The sequence below is a fragment of the Drosophila mauritiana genome, chromosome 3L (assembly GCF_004382145.1).
Source record: "Drosophila mauritiana strain mau12 chromosome 3L, ASM438214v1, whole genome shotgun sequence".
Classification (NCBI taxonomy): Eukaryota; Metazoa; Arthropoda; class Insecta; order Diptera; family Drosophilidae; genus Drosophila; species Drosophila mauritiana.
The window spans coordinates 3,304,894-3,326,184 of NC_046669.1; the positions used below are offsets into that span (position 1 = coordinate 3,304,894).

Genomic DNA, 21,291 nt, shown 5'->3' on the forward strand with positions numbered 1-21,291 from the left:
GGGCGGAAAAGATAAAGTATCTCGGGTGGCACACAACACACAGTCGCAGTTGCAGTTGCAAATTGCACTGCGATCGGTTGGGAATCTTTGGCCATGTTGCGATGTTGGGATGGCATGGTATTGGGTCTAAAATTTGGGATGGGGGTTGACAGGTGCGCAGTCTGGCAGTTCAAAGAGTGGAAAGATCCAAATGGTTTTCGGAAACGCTTTGGACTTAAGGTAAACAAGAGTTTCAGTACCAAAGGAGAATCAGCTTATAGAATATGAAACAGCTAAATGGCTGCTCATTCCCTAAGCGAATACAGCGATAATGTTGTTCTTCACATTTTAATAGCTTGAAATTGCATAGAACCAGAAGTCTGGGACTTAAGCACCGCTAGCACTTGACATCATCCAACTTGTGAGCCGAGATTTTCGGTTAAGCTCCCCTTCCGCCAACGGCGACCAACAAAAAACCCATCCGAAGCTTGTCAAGGTTTATTACATTGTAACCACAGAAATCGCTTTGGCTTCAGCTTCAGCTTCAAGCGGCTGTCATGGAATATTAGAAATGCCAGGCAGCAACATCGCAGCAGCAGCAACACCACCACAAGCGGCAAGCAGCAACTACAAGGGGCTGAGTGCGGCCCATAGACAAAGTTCAACTAAGGTTGAAACCATTTGTCGGATTAAATACGCGCTGCGGTAATTATGTGCTTCAAGCAGCAACAACTACACGCCAGCAACATAGACAACATGGCAAACACGCTGAGAATGCGACTTCGAAAGCCCCGAAAGCCGAAACAAGTTTCCAACTTCAGATTCAGCTGGGCCTTTATAGCCAAAGCTATATAGCACTATAGCATTATAGCTATGGAGCTATAGAGCTCCATGGCTCCATTGAGCCATAGCTCCACAGATCGGTGGCGCACTCGACAACAACAATTACGGCGGCAACATCGAGGGACGATAAGGCTGGCAAAGTGTCAAATGAATTTGTCAGATCGGAGGGGGTGACTCGGTCTCGAACCCGAACTCTCCGGACATGTACAGCACTTGGGCCATAAAAACAAATTTAATTGTTTGCCAAGGAGGAAGTGGTGGAGAGGGAGAGGGCTACGAAGGCGGAGGCGGATCAGGGGCGTAGTTCCATCGGAAGGCCAAGGAAATCACGTGCGATCCGCGTCCATATCACAGGTGCTTCCGTTCCCTTTTGGGGGGCGGAGACGGGACACAGAGTAAACCAGAAAGCAGCTCGCAGCGGATGTGAGTATTTGTTGTGATTTTTGCACCTGTTGCACCTCGCCAGCAGTCAAGGAGCAAACAACAGAGTGCACTGCAAGAAACGGGGTCTTACAAAGATATTTAAGATATATGAAGAGAACACAACGTTCTGTAGTGATTACTCATAATAATGAATATGTATGAGTGTACTCCAAAATCTATCTACGTACCACTTATTTGTCTCAGTGCAACACGAATAACGACCGACGGGCGATGCATACAAATACAAAACCACAAGCAACTTCCGCCGCCGCAGGATCAGAGAACCCGAGAATCGGAGAACTGGCGAACTCGAACCTGTTCCCATTCCTTGGGATGCAAGATGCCACGCCAGCCATTCGGTGCTCTGCGATTTGCGATTGGCGATCCCGATTCCGATTCCGATTCCCCGAATGCTGCCGTGAGTTCGCATTTTTTGCGCAATTTTCGAGGCTGTGTGTGCGCAGTTTGTCGGTTTCAGCGAATCCATAATGATTTCATTGATCTGTCATTCAAGAGCTTCCAGCATGTCTGCAGTGCGAGTGCGAATCTTGCACCGTCTATGGAACTATGCTCATCTGCCATCGCGTGTGTCTTCGGGCATGGGTCCATATAGTATGTACTGGCATGCTGATACTGATACGGATACTGATAGCTTATCACCGCCGCTTCCTTGACGTTAGAGCAGCTCCACTGGCAATCGTATCAGTGTTTCCCCTCCGGCAATCCGAGAGATGCGAGATTCACCTTCAGCCAGTGACAATGCGACTGGAACTCAATCACTAGTCAGCCAGATGGGGCAGATGGCGGCAGAAATGGAAATATAAACTATTCTGTTTTTTTCTTTTTCTTTCAAATGAAGAAATATAACATCAAAATATTATTCCACCAATTAGCGGGAGATCACTGTATTCACTTGTCCACTAGAGATATCGCAGAACTGATCGAAAGTTGATTCATTGCGTGCAATGAATGAGAGAATCTTCAAAGCAATTCGCCCGAAAAGCGATATCGATACGAATGGAAAAGCTAAGGGTTGCGGGGAAAGGCGAAATGAAAATGGAAATGCCGGCGTGCATAATAATAGTTTATTCGGAAATCTAATGATCAATGGGAGATAGCGTTGGCTCACTGTAGCCAGTGCATTCCGTTTCCCAGTGGGTCGTCGGAGCTCCCTTATCAACTTCATTCATTAGAGGAACTGTCGCCTGCCCAGCCCCAAAATGTCCATGGGGATGGGCGGTGGATTTTCGAGGAGGGAGTTACTCGAATTGGCGGAATTGCATTGCACGCAATCAGCTCGCTCGTTAAATATAGCACACTTCAATCAGAGGCACTGCATCTTGGCGACTGCCGGCGAGTATTCGAGTTCGAGTTCAGTGCTGCTGCTTCATTCATTCGCTGCACTGAGAAAAATATGTATGGAGTACTTCTAATTGAAAGAATATTGTTTGGTGGTGGTGGTTTTTTCTTAAGAAAGTAATCCTTATATGTTTTACGATACATCTAAGTTCACTTTTGAGAGCAAGATATACTACTACTATTACTACTACAATTCATTTTCCACTACTATTACTGCTACTAAGCTATTAAATTTTACATAACCTTAAATTGAAACCGCTTTCCAACGAATTGACAATATTAGTAGCATTTCTCTCGGTGATCTGAACCAAAGTGTGTCAATCGGAGCGAGTTTCGAGCGAATTGGCAGGTCTCGTGCAGCAAGGCTTATCGGGGGATAGTCTGGACCCGAATCGGGAGCCCCTCCCTTGGCGTTGGGGCTGCGGTTGCCCGCCACTGATTACAGGCACAAAAAATGTCATGTTTTATTTGCGTTTATTTCTTTCGGTTTCATTCTCTTTTTCTTGTGCCTCCCATTTGTTTGTGCTCCTCTTTTCTTCTTTTTGCGAAAACCCGGATGACCCCGACAGCCCCGGTCGATCCGGCGGGTTATCACCACCAGCCCCTCGCACACACCACATACATATGTACAGATGTATGTATGTATGTAGTACTATATAGCACTAGTGGCACATCCATGCCCGTAGTACGTACATATGTATATATATGGACCGACTGTTTGTAATTCGCGTTGAGCGCGCGAATTATGATTGAATAATGAAATGCCCCAATGGGCAATGGGCAATGGGCAGTCAGTCGCTGCCTTCAATTATGCAAAACGGTTACTGCACTTTGCATTAATTAACAAACGGGCAAACAAAGCGAAATTCGCGGAGCTGACACAATTTTGCACGTGCTATCCTAACCCATTTTGAACGGGGCTAGAAAATGATTTCTTCATCAGATTCAAGTCGTTGCTAACATAATTTTAAACCTTTTGTTTATAATATGTAAATAAGTGTTTTTAAGACACTCTCTTTTGTAGCAATCCCAAAAGAAGGAAAGTATCTTTTGCTTTTTGTTATTTTGAAATGTATCTTGACCAATCGTTCTTCACAAAATGGGTTAATTTGAGACAGATTATTGAGCTCAGCTCGATCAGCTGTGGCAAACTGGGAGGTGCCGAAGTGGGAGGCGTTTTCGAAATACTTTTCCGACTTCCCTCCAGTGCGAGTGAAAATATTTTGCAGTTAAATTTAAATTAAGTACACGGGCCAGTGTGCGTGTGTGTGAGTGTGTTTATGTGGCTGCAACATTTGATGCGCGCCTTCCGTTGTAAATTTTCATCGTAGGTTGTCGGTGAGATGCCGCCGCCCGCAATGTTTGTGCAACAGCAACAGCGGCAACACATCGGCGACGGCAGCAACATTCTGTTCTTTTTTCAGCACTTTTTTCAGCGTTTTTCAGTTTTTAGTAATTTAAAAATAAGTGCGCCGACGGCGGCCCCAAATAGCATCCGCAAAATGCAGCAGCAGCAGCATCGTCGTTCGTTTGCCGCTGGATGGCCACGTGTGTGTGTGCGGAATGGCGCACTGGTGGTGGTGAGTATCTGTGTGAGCAGCCCCAATCCGAAGCCAAACGAGAATCGCGTTCTGTTCTCGGGGCCTCCGGTCGGTCCGTGTGCGCTCGAGATAAACAAACTGCCAGTTCACTATCAATCAAATACCGGAAACAGCTGCTTTAGTTTTGCCATAGCCATTTGGCACACAAATACAGAGGCAACCGAACACTCACACAGATACGCGAGATCGGGGGAGAAAAGGGATCCTAAGTTATAGGGAAAAATAATACTACTCCTCGTAGCAGCACATACTGTGGGTTCAGTCGCTGTGTTCCTGGGAACCAGCAATGAAACACATGAAAGTTGTTATATTTTTTAGTATTATATGATTTTTTTTATTTTGTAGTTTTCAACGGAACATACATTCTAAAAACATTACATAAAGTTCTTCTGGTTCTCCAGGGCATCGTAGTGAAAACCCCACATACTCGTCCTACTCAACGCGTCCACTTTCTACTCAGTTTATTTTATTATAATGAAATGTACAAATAAAATAAATATTCATTATGCATAGCTTTTGTATGTATAGAGTGCCTTAAATATTAATATTTATCTTTATCGTTATCTTTATCATTATGCGTGTATAATTTTTCTGTTTTTGTTGTAGGTCTGCGCTTCTTGAATTTTCATTAACGGCTAGGCTTTAAGGAGTTTTTCCAGCTTTTAGTTTGTTTTTTGGGGTTTTTATTTTTTCCTTTTTTGTTGCGTTTTTTTAGAAGTTAGGAGTTTTAAGCATAGTTTTCAGTGTGTATATCTAGGCGTATATATATAGTTATATATAGTACATATACAGATTACATATATAGCATATAGTAATGTGTTTTAGTGTTTAACATTAATCTTTAATTTACTTTTTTCGCTTGCTTCTTGCTTTTACGTGTATAAATTTGTTTTAAGTTGCTAATTTGCCACTGTTTTTGTTGTCATATATCATATGGATATTCTATACAAAAAATGTTTGTTTGTATTTTGCTGCATTTAGATGTGGGTTTATCGTTACACTTAAGTTTTGCTTTGTTGTTTTTTGTTTTTCTATTATTTGGAATTTGCTTGCATTTTGTATCTCGCATTTCGCTTAAAAATTTCATCATATATACAATCTTGCTCACATTTTTGGGGCTGCTGGCTGGAAACACTACGAACCCACCGACCTATCTTCAACTATAAAATAAGTTCATAAGCAACCGATTTCGTTATCCCATATTTTCGCTCCTCAGATTTTTTCCGGCTTCGTAGTTGGTAAAGTAAACTAACTGACTTTTGGTTTGCAGTACATCTATATCGGTTTCTAAGCACATTTAGACTGGTCTATAGGTTGCTCTAAATTTATCGAAAAGTTCGTCGCCCGCAACATACACACACATACACACATATCAATTTTAAGATTTAAATTCGTAAAGTTCTAAAATATTTTTTGTGTAATTTTCAGTTTTCGGTTTTTGTTTTGTTTCGTTTCTGTTCTTTCTACAACATCAAAAATGGACTGGACTTGGTATATATAATATTTGACTAATTTACGCCATTGAATATTTCTCTAAAAGTTCTCCCGTGTGTGTATATAGGTATATATAATATGGTGTTTTGTTACGCTTGCCCCAAATTGTTCAGTTTTTCAGTTTTGTATATGAAAATAATAAAAACTTTCGCCCGTTTACTTTACATTCGTGGAAAATTCATTGGAATTATTTGCATACAACTAGTTATGTTTATAAAGTAAGAATTTGACTTAGAAATTGAACGTTGAACTGAAGAGTTAGTTAAGCAAGTAAAACAAAATCAAATAATACAAAAAAATCGTTCGAAAAATAATTCCTAATCGCTTTCGTTTCGTCAGTTTTGTTTTCCACTCGTCGCCACTCGATTTGTTTTAAGCAAAAAATTATTTTTTAAATAACATTTCTAATAATTAATAATTATCTGTTTGCAGTCTTTGGTTATTTAATTTTTTCTTTCTTTCTTTCTTTCCTCTTTTTTTATATATCCTTTTAAATCATATATTAAATATTTTCCATATATATATGGGGGTATGTGTCCATGATCCAGCTTCCCATTTGTGCCACAGGCTTTTTGCTCGTGTAAAAAACCGGGCACATGGAAAGGACCCTTAGTAGTCGGGACTGGAGTCCAGGAGCCGCTTCTCCGGGGTGAGGTCACCCTTTCGCAGTATGCTCCTGGCGGCACTGCATCCATGATCCATGGCCTTGCCATTGGCTTGGTTGAGTCCACCATCCGTCACGCCGCCGGAGAGGCTCACGCCGCCGCCCAGCCCGCTGCCATTCACCCCAAGCGGCACTATGGGCAGCATGCTGCTGGTGGATCCAATGCTACCCACTCCGCCTCCGGATCCTGCTCCTCCTCCGCCGATGCCCTGACAGCGGCATCCCCGACCGGCGAACCTGCCGTAGCACTTCTCGCACAGCTTCATGCAGCCCCGCATGGGCCAGTAGAACCACAGGCAGGGCAGGAAGATCGACAGTGCTCCCAGCCAGCCCCATCTCTGGGTGCGCTTGTAGGGACCGCAGGAGCAGGGATTATCCACGCAGGGTGTGCCGTTGCCATCATCGCAGTCCAGGTCGTTGTCCCGGGCACAGTGATAGAACAGCGCCTTGGCGCAGCACAGGCAGGAGGCATAGTCGATGACCGACTCGGCGCTGCACAGACATGTCTTGTTGCACACCCACGTCTGGGGCAGCGGCCTGGGGCTCTGGCACTGCTCGCAGCGACAGCGGCCGCATCGCGGACAGACGATGGGATTCAGCAGGCTGGGATCGCCGGCCATCACCAGGGGTCCTCCGTTGCCGCCGGCTCCGCCCGGTTGTAGCAGCTCCTCCAGCGCGTGCATGTGCTCCTTTTGCGTGGCGGGTGTCGGCTGCTTGGTGATGATGGGCTGGTTCAGACCGAGACCCAATCCCAATCCCAGGCCCATTCCCAGTCTGGGCGGTGCCGGCTGCTTCGAGGCGGGTGGTTTAGTGGTGCTATTTTGTAGGTGCGAATGTAGTAAGCCATCGGTGTGGTCGCTGCCAACGGACGTCGCCTGCGTCGTCGTCGCCAGTCGCGCATGTTGCTGGTGTTGCTGCTGCTGCTGTTGCTGCTGCTGCAGGTGCTGCTGTTGCTGCTGGTGTTGTTGCAGGTGCAGGTGCTGATTCCGCTGGGGCAGCAGCAACAGGTGGTGGGTGGTCGTCTGGCCATTATCCTGCTGGCCAGCCGGATGCTGCGAGCGCGTCGCATGTTGCAGCGGCGTGTCCACATACTCGTTGGTTAGCCTTTCGGATTCGGGTCGCGGTTGCGCCAGCGTGACGGGGGAGGCGGGCGGCTGGCCCAGAGCGTTGCTCGCCGGCTCAGCGCTTTGGAAATGACTAAGGAAGTTGTTGTTGATGCTGTTGTTGTTGTTGTTGCTGATGCTTATGCTGTTGACCAGCGGTACAGGTGCCGGCGGTCGACGTCTCGTGAAGCTGGACGACGAACCCGACACAGATCCCGAACCGGAGACACTAATGCCCGTCGCCGTAGTCGATGACGCCGTACTGCTGTTCCGGCTCAGACTGCTGGGACGCTGGGGCAGGAAGGTCAGATGGTGGATCTGGTAGTCGTCGAAGTCCGGCGATGCGGGTATTATCGATATCGTATTGTTGTTGCTCGCGGCGGCGCTAATACTAAGTTGCTGCTGTGAATTGTTGTTATGGATTGCTACGGGTGCTGCAGATGATGCTCCTGGTGCTCCTGGTGCTCCTGATGCTAGTGCGGATGCAGTTCCTCCTGCGGTATGATCGACACCACTCAACGTCGGCTCCGGCGCCCTTGGTCGATGCACGCGCGGTAATAACTTCGGGGGCCGGGGTGGCGCCAAGGGATCGCCGCCATTTCTGCGATCCATGTAGTGTTGTAACCAGGACTCCTCCCCCAGCTGCACTCCTCCACTCCTCCTCCGCTCCTCGCTCCACCTCGAGATCGAGATCGCTCCTCCACCTCGAGATCCGAGATCCTCAATGCCGTCGATCGTAGTTGCTGCGCCCGGACTCAGCTCGATTTGCCTTCATCCTTTTGCAGATTCAGACAGCTGCGATTGCTTTCTGCAAGTAAATGGAAATGAAATCGAAAATTAGTTATTTATTTCATTTGGCATGCCATTTGCTGTATTTATATTTCTAGGCTAAATCCAACTGCGATAAAAAAGCCTAAAAGTAATCCACGTTTATTTATCGACCCCCAAATGGAAGTGCAAGAACGCCACGGATTGCTTTCTGCAGTTCTCGCAGCCACCGAAATGGCACGTAGATGGGTTCGCCATGCTTATGGATAAACTCAAAATAAATAGTGACCAGAAATAGTAGAAGTGGTCCGAGCGGCGCACGAGGGCGTGCCTCTGGGTCGGGTCCAAAGTGCCAGATGCTTTTGTTTGGATTAAGAGTGGATGGCTAGAAGTGAACTTTTCTTCGTCGACGTTTTTAATGTTTGTAATTAATTCCGCAGCTAGCAAACCAAAGTGAGAGAAGGTCGCGCGTCATATTTATTATACGTATACGTTATATACCAAATATAGACCGTATTTTTTATCGGCATGACTTTTATGTAAACATCATAGGGCAACAGCACACACTGGCTTTATGATTTTTTTTATTATTATTATTATTTCGGTTCATAATGCTTGCGGGTTCAACGGAATCGGCGGGACATGATGTTTCGGAGATTGTGTTTCGTAGTTTCTAGGGAAACTGGGCCTGGGCCAACCGCCAAATGTTTAAGATCAAATTGCTTACTTATGCTGGAGTCGAAAGAGCGTGTTTCGTAGTACTATGGGTTTTTTGTTTTTTATAATTTTTTTTTGGGATCTACATGCGTTTGCGCCCTCGACTTTGCTAACCCCTATTATCTGCCTTAATTGCTTTCACCCCGCCAATCTGATTCGGCGGTTATATTGAAACGAAAATGTATTTTCGAAATTCCATTCAGCGTTCTCCTCTCGCTTTTCACATACGAGTATGTATTTCCGCTCCGTATGACGTAGGGCCATAAAAATAAATGGAATAACTTTCATAATTGTTCGATTTGGCATATCAGAAAGAAATTAGCGAGAATCTCGAATCATTTGAATCTCTACAATATGTATATTTGTATGTACAACCGATCGAGAGCGAAGAACGAAGCGAATGAATAAAGCAAATGATGCTAATTGAACTTTGACTGAGTACATTTTTGGCGTTGATGATGATCATGTTAATTATGGCACGATCGCTATCGGCTCAAGCGAAATAAAGCATTTTTATGGCGAAACAACTGCAGTTTTATGGCATGTTCTTTTCGATTTATAGCGATGCAGCAGTTAATCTGGTCAACGCGGCGTATGAGTAATGCGATAGGCCGCGGACTTCGAAAGTCCCGCCAGACGTCGCGTTTAGATAAATATTTGTTTACACATAATTAAAGGCAACGTGGTGCCCCCTGGCAAATAAGGAAATACAGGAAATTAATAAATGGCGTCTCTCGTCCATAAAAATTAATAAAAGAGCCAGCCAGCCAGACAGCTGAGGGCAAAATACTAGGAGTAAATCGAATTAAATAACATTTAGAGTAAATGCAAGTTAAATATTGTATTTCCTTTATTTTCTAAACAATATTTCAATATTTTTCATTGCCACTATTCACCTGACCACTGCTGTGCATGCAGCGATATCTAGCGATAAAAAGCCCAAAGAATTATTATTATTATTGTGCCGCATAAAAATTGTTTTTAGCGCCAACGAAAATTTCTACGCCCCAAAAGAAATAAATACAGAGAATCTACATACAGTACATACATATATGCAGAGCTATATGTAGGTATGCGAGTGGGTTAAGTGTGTGTTTTTCGGTGGGTACGAAAATTAACACAAACGCCCACTTATTGACGTCATGTCCGGTACTCAAAAACAATTTTCGAGAATGATCACAATTGGGAAAAACAAAATAGAAAATCAACGAAAACACACGTCGTGTGAGGAGTGGAGGGGGAGGGGGGATGGGATGTGGGGCAGTGGCAGTAGCAGTGGATCGCCACTGATTGCCAATAAGAAAATCGCGGCACAGGTCCCTCCTCTTTATATATATTTGGCAATCGACTTTTCCGAGGCGGTGGGGGGTTGTGGTGGAAAATCTGTAAGCATCATCTCGATATTTTCCGCTCTTTGATATACGAAATTCTAGGTAGTAAACTATTTATCTGATTTTTTAAGAATGAACTCTGAGGCGAAGAGCTTTGATGTTATGGAGATGATGGTCATCGTTCAATGGATGGCGTTCCAAATCGAAGTTCAGTTTATAATTATCCATAAATTCTTAAAAATCTCTAAAAAGGTGTAAATGCGGACCGTAAAGAACATATTCAAATTGCCCAATAAAAAATAAATAAACATAATTCAAAGTTTATTTTTGCTTTTTTTTGCCGCTTGACGCACAGCCCAAAGTAATGCCAAGATTTCGATTTCATTCTTAAATTAATTGGGCACAGCAGATAGAATACAAAAACATTGTACGTAATTTCAAAACAATTTTGTTGCTCTTTTTTCGTTCACTCGCTTATTTTTAATTGCGCTAAAATTCTTTTTGCTCGCTGTTTCTTTTTTTTTATTTCTTGTTTCGTATTTTTACGTTGGGCAAACTTTGACCTTGGATGGCTTGAATAAAAAATAAATTATTTCGCTGGCAGAGAGTGTGATTCAATGGCGCACGAAATGTGAAATGAAATGTGGCATTTGAAGCGTTTTCATTAATAAGTGAAAATACGAAGGGGGAGGGGGGGGAGGGGAGAGGGACTGAAGGTCTTTGTCGCCCGGCTAATTCATTCAAACGATTCGAAGAGATTCGCCTTTGTTGGTTTGCGTTTGTTTGTTTGTTTGGCTGTTTGCGCAAACAAGTGTCACTGCCAGTTGCGATTTAAATAAAATTATTTAAGGCAGACAGACAGACCGACAACAACAATAACAATGCAAGCGTTTTTATATAAAAATAAATCAAATGCGAAACTGGTTTGATTTCTTACTCTGCCCTGCCATTCTGGTTAATAAGCCGGCGAATAATGTAGTAATGTATGTATAATGTATCTGGCGACCGAGAAGTGCGCTCTTTGGCTTATCAACGGCTACGTTTACCGTTCCAATTGTCAAATGAATTAATAAAAGTTATTGCCCAGCGAACAATGCCAGCATGACCCAATTAAATTACTCACAAAAAGTCCAGACAAAATCGTTTTTCAGGCGCTTAATTGCTGTTTCTTATTTTTAAGAGGCCTGCTCAAGACAAAAGTAAACAAGGAAAACGGTTTTTTAAGCAGAAGGTACATTAAGTACGATATGACATTATTTTTTAATCGCTCGCACGCGGCTATGAACTCTTTTCACTAAGCCTACTTTGTCATAATTTACTTTAGTGCTGATCTAGTGTTTATTCGAAACTAGCGTTTTTGAAACTGTCAGCAATGACGACACGAAAAGTACGAGTTGCAATTCATTCGATCATGTCTGGAAATCGTGCTTATACTTTAATTAGGTTTAAGACAATGTTTCAGCGTTCTTTCTGATTTATTTCATTTTTTGCTCCCATTACGATTTTGTGTCAAGTTCTGCCAGCGTAAAAATGATTATTATTTAGGGGTTTATTTTATATATGCATATCAGGGGCTTCAGCTTGGCATCGCCCTTTCAAACTGCTTTTTTACAAATGTATGTATGTTTTTTTGAGTTCTGCTAAAAATATGTGCGGATACACACGCTCCGAGGGCAGACACACATGAGTAGATAACTGAAATGCGAAGAGCGACAGATGAAAAACCTACACAGGAAACGCTAATGACTGCAGGCAACTCGGAGGGCACAAAACGCGAATGAGAAAACTGAAACTGAAACGGGAATCGCTTGATGTTGCTGCTGCTGCTGATGCTGTTGCTGCTGCTGCTGCTGCTGCTGCTGCTGCCACGACAACAACACCAAGCAGCAGCCAGTCACAGAGCACAGATCATTAAACTATTTAAATGCCCAACCGACCATATGTTGCAGCCGCAGCAGCAGCATCAGCAGCAGCAGCAGCAACATCAGCTAATAGTTTTCAAAGCAAATGAGCAGCACATGTGGCAAAGGGCTCACGCACACCAGCTCAGCGGGCAGAGTGTGTGTGATCGTGTGTGTGCTAATGATATATACACCAAAGTCGCCCTGAATGATAATTATCATAATGATGATGATGTTCATTCTTGTGTCTGGAATGGTTCGCTTCGGGTTTTCCTTACTTTTATAGAAATCATTGAAGCCAACTCTGGCTGAGATCGGTGTGGAGAGTGTGTGTGAGCTGGCTTGGAGTGGGGGATTTCGAGGGGAGGAGGAGCCGAGAAGAAGCAAAAGATCAAATCACCAACAAATGAGCTGAGCCAAGAAGATGCCATCAAACTGGAGGCCCAGACAACGCTCGACGGCTCAGAGATGTCGCCAATGGGAACTGGTTCAGGGAATGGTAGTACCACTATAATTTGGGGGTTTACTTAGTTCATGTTTATAAACAATTAAGAAAGTGTATAGAGAAGGAATTCCGTGGAATGCGAGAACTAAACACTTTTTTGTTTAAGTGCCTGTACCATCATGTAATAACTTAATAACTAAAGTTAAATAATATCAAACCAAAATAGTATTATAAGATCCCATTGAGAACGAACTAGTTTCCGTAAAGTAATCTCCCCTGTTTTCCCTGCTCCACGATGCTGGTCTGTTGTCTGGTCTGGTTTGATCTGGTCTAGAGGTCTAGAGATCGCGCGAAGGGGAAGAGGCAGGAGGCGGAGAAGAAGCCCATAAACTACAAGTGATCGACCTTAAGATTTTCTCGGCCTGATTGTCTTCGTCCCGTCGGATCTGCGTTTTCTCTAGGCTATCGTATCGTATGGCATGGTGTGATGGTGTGGTGTGTGATGGTGTGTGCGTAAAGTAGGTAGATTTCAGGTAGAATTCGAATTCTCCGCCGTGCGTTGTAATGACTGAAGTGAGTTGCAGTTAAGTGGCAGCCAAAAAGGAAGCTGCAACATGTGTTGCCTCGCCATCTCACCATCCCACCATCTCGCCTCTCTTTCTGCCCCATCCAAGTGCGTAAGTGGTGTTCCATTGTGTGTTGCACCTTTTGTCCGGCCATGCACAACAGCAACAGCAACAGCAACAGCAAACACACGGCAGCAACACTATTGCAACAGCAGCAACATCGGTCGAGATTCCGATACCCGCTCTTGTCTGGGGCCTTATAGAAACATCCAACAGATGTTTTCTATGTTTCATTGTGAAAAATTTTCTCTTTTTCCCAACTGCTTGCTTGTTTTTCCTTATCTAGCCGTCCCGCTCTTTGGCTGATTGCTCTCCTTTCATTTTGGATTTCTATTTCTCGGTTTTTTGCCTATCCTCCATTGTTGTGCATGGTTCTCAATCGCCTGCATTCGCTTCATTCTTGAAAAGGTGCACTCGTAAATGGGGTATTATAACAGAACTGAATGATCGGGAAGTCGGGGGATCGGTTGCCTCATCATTGCCAAGGAATGATATGTGGGATGATTTATTTGCTTTCGGGGCTCTGCGATTCAATGGATTCAGATTATGAAAACAAAAACACGAAACTTCACCTAAATCATATATTTTTGTTTCGAATAAGAGTGTTTACTTTTCGTTAGCTGGATCTCACGGATTGCGTTCTTTAAAATCAGAATTCCGCCTCTAGTTTGGCAGATCTAACCCATGAGTGCATGGAAATGTAAAGAAGAAGAAGAAGTCACCAAGAGATCTTTTCCATTTTCCCACGCAGCAGAGACGACTTCCCTCCTCCCCACACACCCCATCATTTCCGTCGTCTGGCTTTATAATTTCGACATGATAATACAGTTACCTTCCTGCCGGAGATATCATGGCTATACCTATGTATGTATGCCCAACCTTCCTTCTCCGGATCCCCGAGCAACGCCCACACCTCGGTAGACGGCCCAACCCTCTCGAGAAACGCAAAAGTAGGGAATGCTGAATATAATGCTGGGCACAATGAAGGCAGGGCGCACTAATAGAGCCATGAGATAGAGCATAGAGAGCATACACATAATTTTCTATATCTAATTTGCGTGTTCTATTCAAAAATTCCGTTCACATCCTTACACGCGCAAACGCCCACACAGAAGCTGGCAGAGACGTTGACTGCGCCGTCGACTGCACAGGCGACAGCTGGCTGAGTTTGCATGTGTTGGTGAGTATCTGTGTGCGGCACACACGCACACACACACAGACAATGCTCATTGGCTTGGCCCGAAATGTGAAAAGACAACGAAACTAAATAAATAAGAATTGCACGGCAAACTCATGACATGCTGGTGATGACGTCAATGGCACTCACACACATGCACACGCACACGCACACAACGCCAGGTTGTCTGTCTCTGTGTCTGCTATATAAATTTCCCTGCTATTTATAGAGTCCTTGCCCCGAAATAGCAACAACAATTGGGTCCGCAATAGGCCCGCAAAAACCATCCCAATTCCACACAGCCCCCTCACATCCACCTCCCCAACCAAGAAAAGAGACCCGAAATTGGCGAAAGGCAATGTAAACAACCTGACCCGCCCTAATGTACAACAACACAGATTCAGATTCACACACAAGCACGGGCACACGCACACGCACCCCCCCCAAAAAGGAACATCCGCCCACTCACCCACACACAGACAGACCCACAGGCGCGAAGGCAAAGCCAAAGTTGATCAAATAATGAGGGCCAAAAGTGCGTGACTTTGGCAGCAAACTTTTCTCAATGGCTAGAGATGTCAATACGAAAACCAAATTAAGGTAAAGATACAAATTGAAATGTATCTTTATGTTGAAATCAGAATACCTGTGAGATAGAAAAGTCTTTACCTGAATAACCAATCTATTAATGGACATATTTGTTGCATAGTAAGCTTTTAAGATAGTTTCCCCCAATTAAAACCCATCATTACACTTTGATTCGGCAACTTTGTCGTGTCACGAACACACCCCCAAAACGCCAGACACACCAGCTAAAAGACAACCCAACCAACCACCAACCGCCCACAGAAGCCGCACAGATACACGCACTTGACTCGTCTGCCTCGCTCCTAATTTTCCTCATTTCCCTTGAAGCGTGGCAACCGAAATCTATTTTTAGCTCACCGATTTTCCAACGAAGCAAGCACAAGGCAGTGAACGAAAAATAGAAGCGGAAAGCCACAGCCTTATGCAGGCAGCTCCACTGCCCCACCTGTAACGCTCAGATAAGACTGACGGGGAAAACTGACGCTTAAAGTGTTTTTTTTCCCTCTTTTGGGCTTTGGGTGGACGAGCACGCCCACTGAAGGTCTCCAAGGAAGGCTGCGTGGGCGCGTCTTGAGGTCACCTACGCTCACACACACACACGCACATGAAGTCCTGGTCCACGCTCAGTTAGCTATTTTTGCCCTCACACGGCAGAAAATGGGCAACCATTTTAGTTAGATGGTTAGAAGTTCACTAATAGGGCTAACTATTAGAGTATATACATTCATATTAAAAACTTTTTAAAAAGTTGCCGCGTTATCAAGCCATTAGGTCAGCGTAAAGGTCAAAGTAATTTACATATAATGACAAAGTAATACACTTAAATATTGAACTGATTTACTGGAAAATAAGATTATCGCTAACTCATGGTTTTTACTCCTTAGTAAGGCATTATTTCTCTCAGTGCATCCGCTCAGACTTTGCATATGAAGTGGTGATAAGGAGCGAGAGAAATGTCAGCATTTCGCATTTGTTTGGACGTGTCCAAGTTGTCACCTGCTGGTGGCAAAGGTCACGCCCAGGCAATTGCATTACGCTTCCAATTCAAAGGGCTGTCATAAGCAGTTGCCTCCTCCCAGCGCCCAGCTCCATCCCCCATCCCGGCAAGAATCTCATCTTTGGCTTGCTTTATCCATGCTGCCTGCTCTGTCTGCATCTGCATCATCATCAGCATCAGCATCAACATCTTTGGGTTTATCATAGGTTGTCGTCGTCAGCCATTCATTGACGACAATTCTAGCTGCGCACATATAGTGGATCTATATGTATGTACATATATATATATACTCTGGCTGTGTGCTTAGACCATTTCTATGGACGCTCGATTAATGAGCGTTTTGTATGCGTTGCTCGACCACCGCCTCGCCTTCTGGGTGGTCACCCAGCCCAGCCCCCCGTCTCCGCACGCTTCTCGAGTTCCCAAAACTGAAGCCCATCTAAATCTGAAACCGAATCCAACAGCAATAGCAACAACAAACGGAAGTGAGCTAGGGGCGTGGGCTGATCTGGAGAATAGAAGGGGGTGCAGTTATTGTCTTAGTCTGCTAATGGAAAAGATTTGCTGGGAAAGTCTCGAAACGAAGTTAGAGCCATGAAAAAGAGCTTTGGGGGAATGTGTAGCAATATTTGTGGGTAAAAATAGTAATCGAATCGATGAAGGTGATTAAAGACTAAGGAACTAACTAACTAAAGTGTAAATTCCAGTCTAGAAACTGGGAAATATTTATATGCAAAGCATTCAACTGATTCGGTCAGCTCCATAAGTTGTATATTAATTGCTTTGCAGACCCATTAATTAATGATTAACCCACAAAAGAGTGGAAAGCGCATAGACCCTTTGAATTTACTTCGTAGTCTTCATAAATTCGCTAGTCGTCAGCTCTTTCAATTGCAGTTGTATGTTGGCCCCCACAACAAACACGCTTGCTATTGTTGTTGTTGTTGGATTTATTTTTAAAAATTATAATTTTCAAAAATAAAAAGGCCAGTTTTCGCTGGCTTTTTTTTCAGCGTCGGTGCGACGACAAAAATAATGAAAATCACATGTTTGCTTGCGGCATAAAAATGGTTGTTGGTTTTAGTTTTGTTTTTGGTTTTGTTTCTGCTGCTCCCAGTTGAGTTGAGTTCAGTTCGGTTCTTGTTGGGCTGTCATTTGGCGTTTTGCTTTGCTGGCAGCACAAACACATATCTTATAGATACTTTACTATATGTGTGCTATGCCTATCTATCTATATGGCATATCTGAAATCTCAACCCATTGAAGCGTGCCCCATTTCCTGCACCTGATTTTCCCCACCTTTCGTCGGGTTAAGTAAATGTTACATGGTCTGAAAATTTCGCCACTTGATCGGTTTGATATATGTAAATATATCTCTTAGGTACATATCTTGCAGATTGGTTATTGCCAGCACTCTGCAGTTGATTTTCTATGAGCCGTTGCTTCAATTATGTCGTCGGTTGTTGTCGTCAGAATCGTGTGGTCTATAGCATATAGTCTATAGCATATATAGGATATACCCCGTGGCCCAGCGGATCTTGGCTGCCTTACATTTTGGTAACAGTTTCGCGATTATCTATTTTTAGGCTTGCGAATGCAATTAATTTGCTGTCATTTCGGCCTCTCGCTGTTGTTTGTGTAATTTTATTTTTGCCGACTATTCTTGATATATCCCAAATAAGACAGGGGAAGATATATGCATGGCATGGGTGTATATATATAGACAGGTTGCTATAAATCAGGTGCGCGGGGACGGGGGAGAAACTGATTAAAAGGCAAGTCCCCCATACAAAGTTACAGGTGATCTACAAAGTTCCCTGGTCGAGCACAGAGACCTAGGTGTGTATATGGTATAGATATACCCCTCGGAAACCTTCACGACTTCCCCATCTATCCGTCCATCCGTCCATCCATCCATCCATCTATCTGGCTGTCTATTTGGCGTCTGCGTCATCAACGTCATTGTGGATCTTGTGGATGTGGTGCTTCGCTCTGTGTGTCTAGCTGTTTATTTAGCTAATAAAAATTAAGCATTTAATTTATTTATTCAGATATGTTTGTGTGCACATGTTTTTGGCAGAGGCGAAACGAAACCAAAAGAAATGAAGCCAACGCGAGAATTTCCTTCCATTATGAATGAAATTTGTATTTGTGTATTTTTGGCTATGACATAAATTCAGAGCACAATACCGAAACAGAACCCAGCAGCAGAGAAGGCCACTTAATTCGATTGGAAGTTGGTAAAATCGGTTAGATTGGTGGGAGATTGGTAAAAGCCCTACCGAAAAATCCAAAAAAGAAGGCGAGACGAGACCATCGATCAAAAAATGTTAACTTATCGGTTGAAAAGTTTTTACGCCTCTTTTATTTATTTTCTGCCTCTCGTTTCCGTTAGCCCCAAAAATTAACAGCCAGCAAAAAGTAAATAAACTTAAATATTTTTCGTCGGTTTATCAGTCCTCTCCGCCTCGTCTGATTTTTTAAGCGTGTGTCAGCGTGAAAAAGAAAGCAAAAGCCAAAGCATGAGCACAGACCCCAAAAAGAAAAACAGAATATAAACGAAAAAACGAGCCTAATACCTGGGGGTCTTCGTCTTATCGAGTCACCTAAAAAGTATCGATGACGAAACTGTCTCACCTCACGCTCTTTTCTAGATTAAACCCCTTGAAAGAGTGTTTAAAAATAGAGTAGAAAAACACGCTCAAGTGTCCAAAGGTTTGCCCCACACATCACATAAATACAGAAAGTGTACGCCGGAAAAAGTGGGCAACTGATTAGAAGGTTTAGCTAAAGTCAGTCAGTCGTCAGTCGACTGATTTGTGAATGGAATTCTCTGTGGAACTCAACCGGCTGTGATCGATGGATCGATCGATCGAATCACATAGCATCGCATCCCATCGAATCGAATCGAATCAAATCGAATTGGATGGGATCGAGTGGGCATTATCACTCGATCGATCGGTGGGCAACAATGAAACAACTTTATAAATTCACATTCTAGAATTTCTCCGCGGATGCAAACCGAATCGGAGAGCAATTTATTTTCAATAAAAACTGATATACTCGTACTCCTGCGTGTGTGTGAGCACATTCGCCGGATTGGGATTATCTGTCTGGTCCGATCAGTAAATACCGATGGGAGACGAGGCCAGACAAACAAACAACTTGAAATGTCAGTTAAACATTTTGTTCGGCAGCCGCGAAATTATACAATACAAATAAAAAACTAATAAAATAAAAAACAAGGAAAATTTATTTGATTTTACTTTGACAGTTAGTGCATTTATATATATTTATTTTTAGCACACTCGGATGAGAGATCAAAGCGATTCTATCTATAGAACGTTTTGTATTCTTCAATGAAATTCAAGAGGGCAGTGAAAAAACAGGATGAATTATAGCGTAAGAAATGAAAATAAATAAAAAGGAAGTCTAACCAAGATAACACTTTCGTTTACTTTCATTGATTATCTCTACTGTGATTAAATATTAAATATTAATAGACCTAACAACACCTTAAATAGATTTTAATGCTACAAAAACACGATTATTTCCAATACTAATTCTTCCTGATTTCCGATCACTACCTATGTATGTACGTATGTTCATTTTCGAGAAAAACTTGTCACGATGCGGTCATAAATTAATCAGATATTCGCATGGAATAAACATATACACCAATTATTTCTATCAAGAACTGTGCATTTCCTGGCAATCCATTTGGCCGAAGGTTGGACGCCAAAACGTGATTAACTGAAATTGCAGCAATTGCTCGGCTATACGGCTATAAGCTTCTATGTATTCGAGATCTGGGAGATATATGCCCAGATATCTTGGCAGCTGTGGGGGCGAACTTACATTGATTTTCAAAAGCAATCCGTGGTACAAATTCCGTAATTAATCACCGTAGATGTGAGTTGAAAGTGTTGTGTAATCCTTAATTTTCGAGAAGTATCCAAAATGATGAATTCGTTTCTTTTGGGTGTAATCCAAGGGCGATTTGGAGAGGGGGGCTCTTCAGATGCTTACTCGCGATCGCGACTGCTGGTTTTAATTTAGCATTTATTAAAGGTGATTTTTCGCTTTGCTTTCTTTCGCATTTCATTCACAAAAGTAAATTTAATTAACACAAAAACGACGCCGGCGTCGATGTTTGATTTTGTTATTATTTTTGCCAGACGCGTATTTTTATATATTCGCTGGGTTTTGGTTTGGTTTTTGGTTTTTGGCGTGCCAAAAAAATAATAATAATCAACTTGGCGACCGGCGGTAGTGTTGTTGTGGTTGTTGCTTTTGTTGGTGGAGCAGCGAAGCTGGCGTCGCACAATCACACACAGATACACCAACACACCGAGAGCGGGGCCACGTCGTCGCCTATGTGTGCGTGTGTGTGCGAGCGGCGAATGTATCTGTGTATCTCGTTGCTGCGTGTGTGTGCGTCGTTGTCTTGAGTAAAAAATATTTTTATGCAATTTTATATATGTACGTATATATAGATTTATAAAAATATTTGTGTGCGCGAGAGACTGTTGTTGTTTGATTTTGTATTTGCTGTATTTTTATATTTTTTTTTACTTTTTCCCAACACGTTTTGTATTTGATTGGCTTGAGTTGACTTTTTTTTGTTTTTTAAATAGACGTTGTTGATTTTCTTCGAGAAATTTGCATTTTTAGGCACATGATTTCCATTGGAAGCGATTGGTTGGTTGGCTTGGTTAACTATTTCTATTTCTATTTCCCAAAAATAAACACTCACTTTTCACCACACACAATATTTTCAAGTGATTGCTTGTTTTATATATATTCAATATATATCTGCGGGTTGTTTAGCGCGTTCTGGTAGTGAATTGTTTTGTTTAGCAGGTTATTGTTGCTCGATTTGCTTAATGATTTGGTTGCTTCGAAAAAAAATGTTGTAGTTATACAAAAAAGTGGCTTGCTTTTTGAGGAAATCGGAAAGACAGCGAACGCGGCAATCGCGGCAACCGCTCGTCACGAGGTTTTGAAGCGAAATGAGCCGCAGTCGTTTTAGTGCGACGTTCCCTCTGTTAGCCGCCTGTTAGCGCGCTGTTGGCTCAAAAAGAGCCCGCTGTTAACTCACGGCGAAAAACTGTGAGAGAGGCGGCAAATTCGAACAGCGATCACTTTTTCCTCTTTTTTGCTTTAATTGAACGAAATTTTTCATTCTCAAAATGTTTGGATGTGTGTGAGAGAGCATTTGCTGAATGGGCGTTTTACTGGCGTTTTTGAAGGGGCTTTCAAGGTTTTACCCAAC

The 21,291-nt window shown here is 43.1% G+C and overlaps 2 protein-coding genes across 2 annotated transcripts; one reads left to right on the top strand and one right to left on the bottom strand.

Annotated features, from left to right (window-relative positions):
• Nucleotides 1-845: 845 nt before the first annotated feature.
• On the top strand, nt 846-2,125 carry LOC117140601. Its single transcript, XM_033303612.1, has 2 exons — nt 846-1,663; nt 1,760-2,125. Exons 1-2 carry the CDS (start codon nt 1,477-1,479, stop codon nt 2,026-2,028), a joined length of 456 nt encoding a protein of 151 aa, XP_033159503.1. The 5' UTR covers nt 846-1,476; the 3' UTR covers nt 2,029-2,125.
• A 4,047-nt stretch (nt 2,126-6,172) lies between these two features.
• On the bottom strand, nt 6,173-21,023 carry LOC117139725 (protein sprouty). The gene is made up of 2 exons (XM_033302261.1): nt 19,875-21,023; nt 6,173-8,274 (listed from the first exon to the last, which is right to left on the bottom strand). The coding sequence occupies exon 2, from the start codon at nt 8,076-8,078 to the stop codon at nt 6,309-6,311; it is 1,770 nt and encodes a 589-aa protein (XP_033158152.1). The 5' UTR covers nt 8,079-8,274; nt 19,875-21,023; the 3' UTR covers nt 6,173-6,308.
• Between the last annotated feature and the right edge of the window lie 268 nt (nt 21,024-21,291).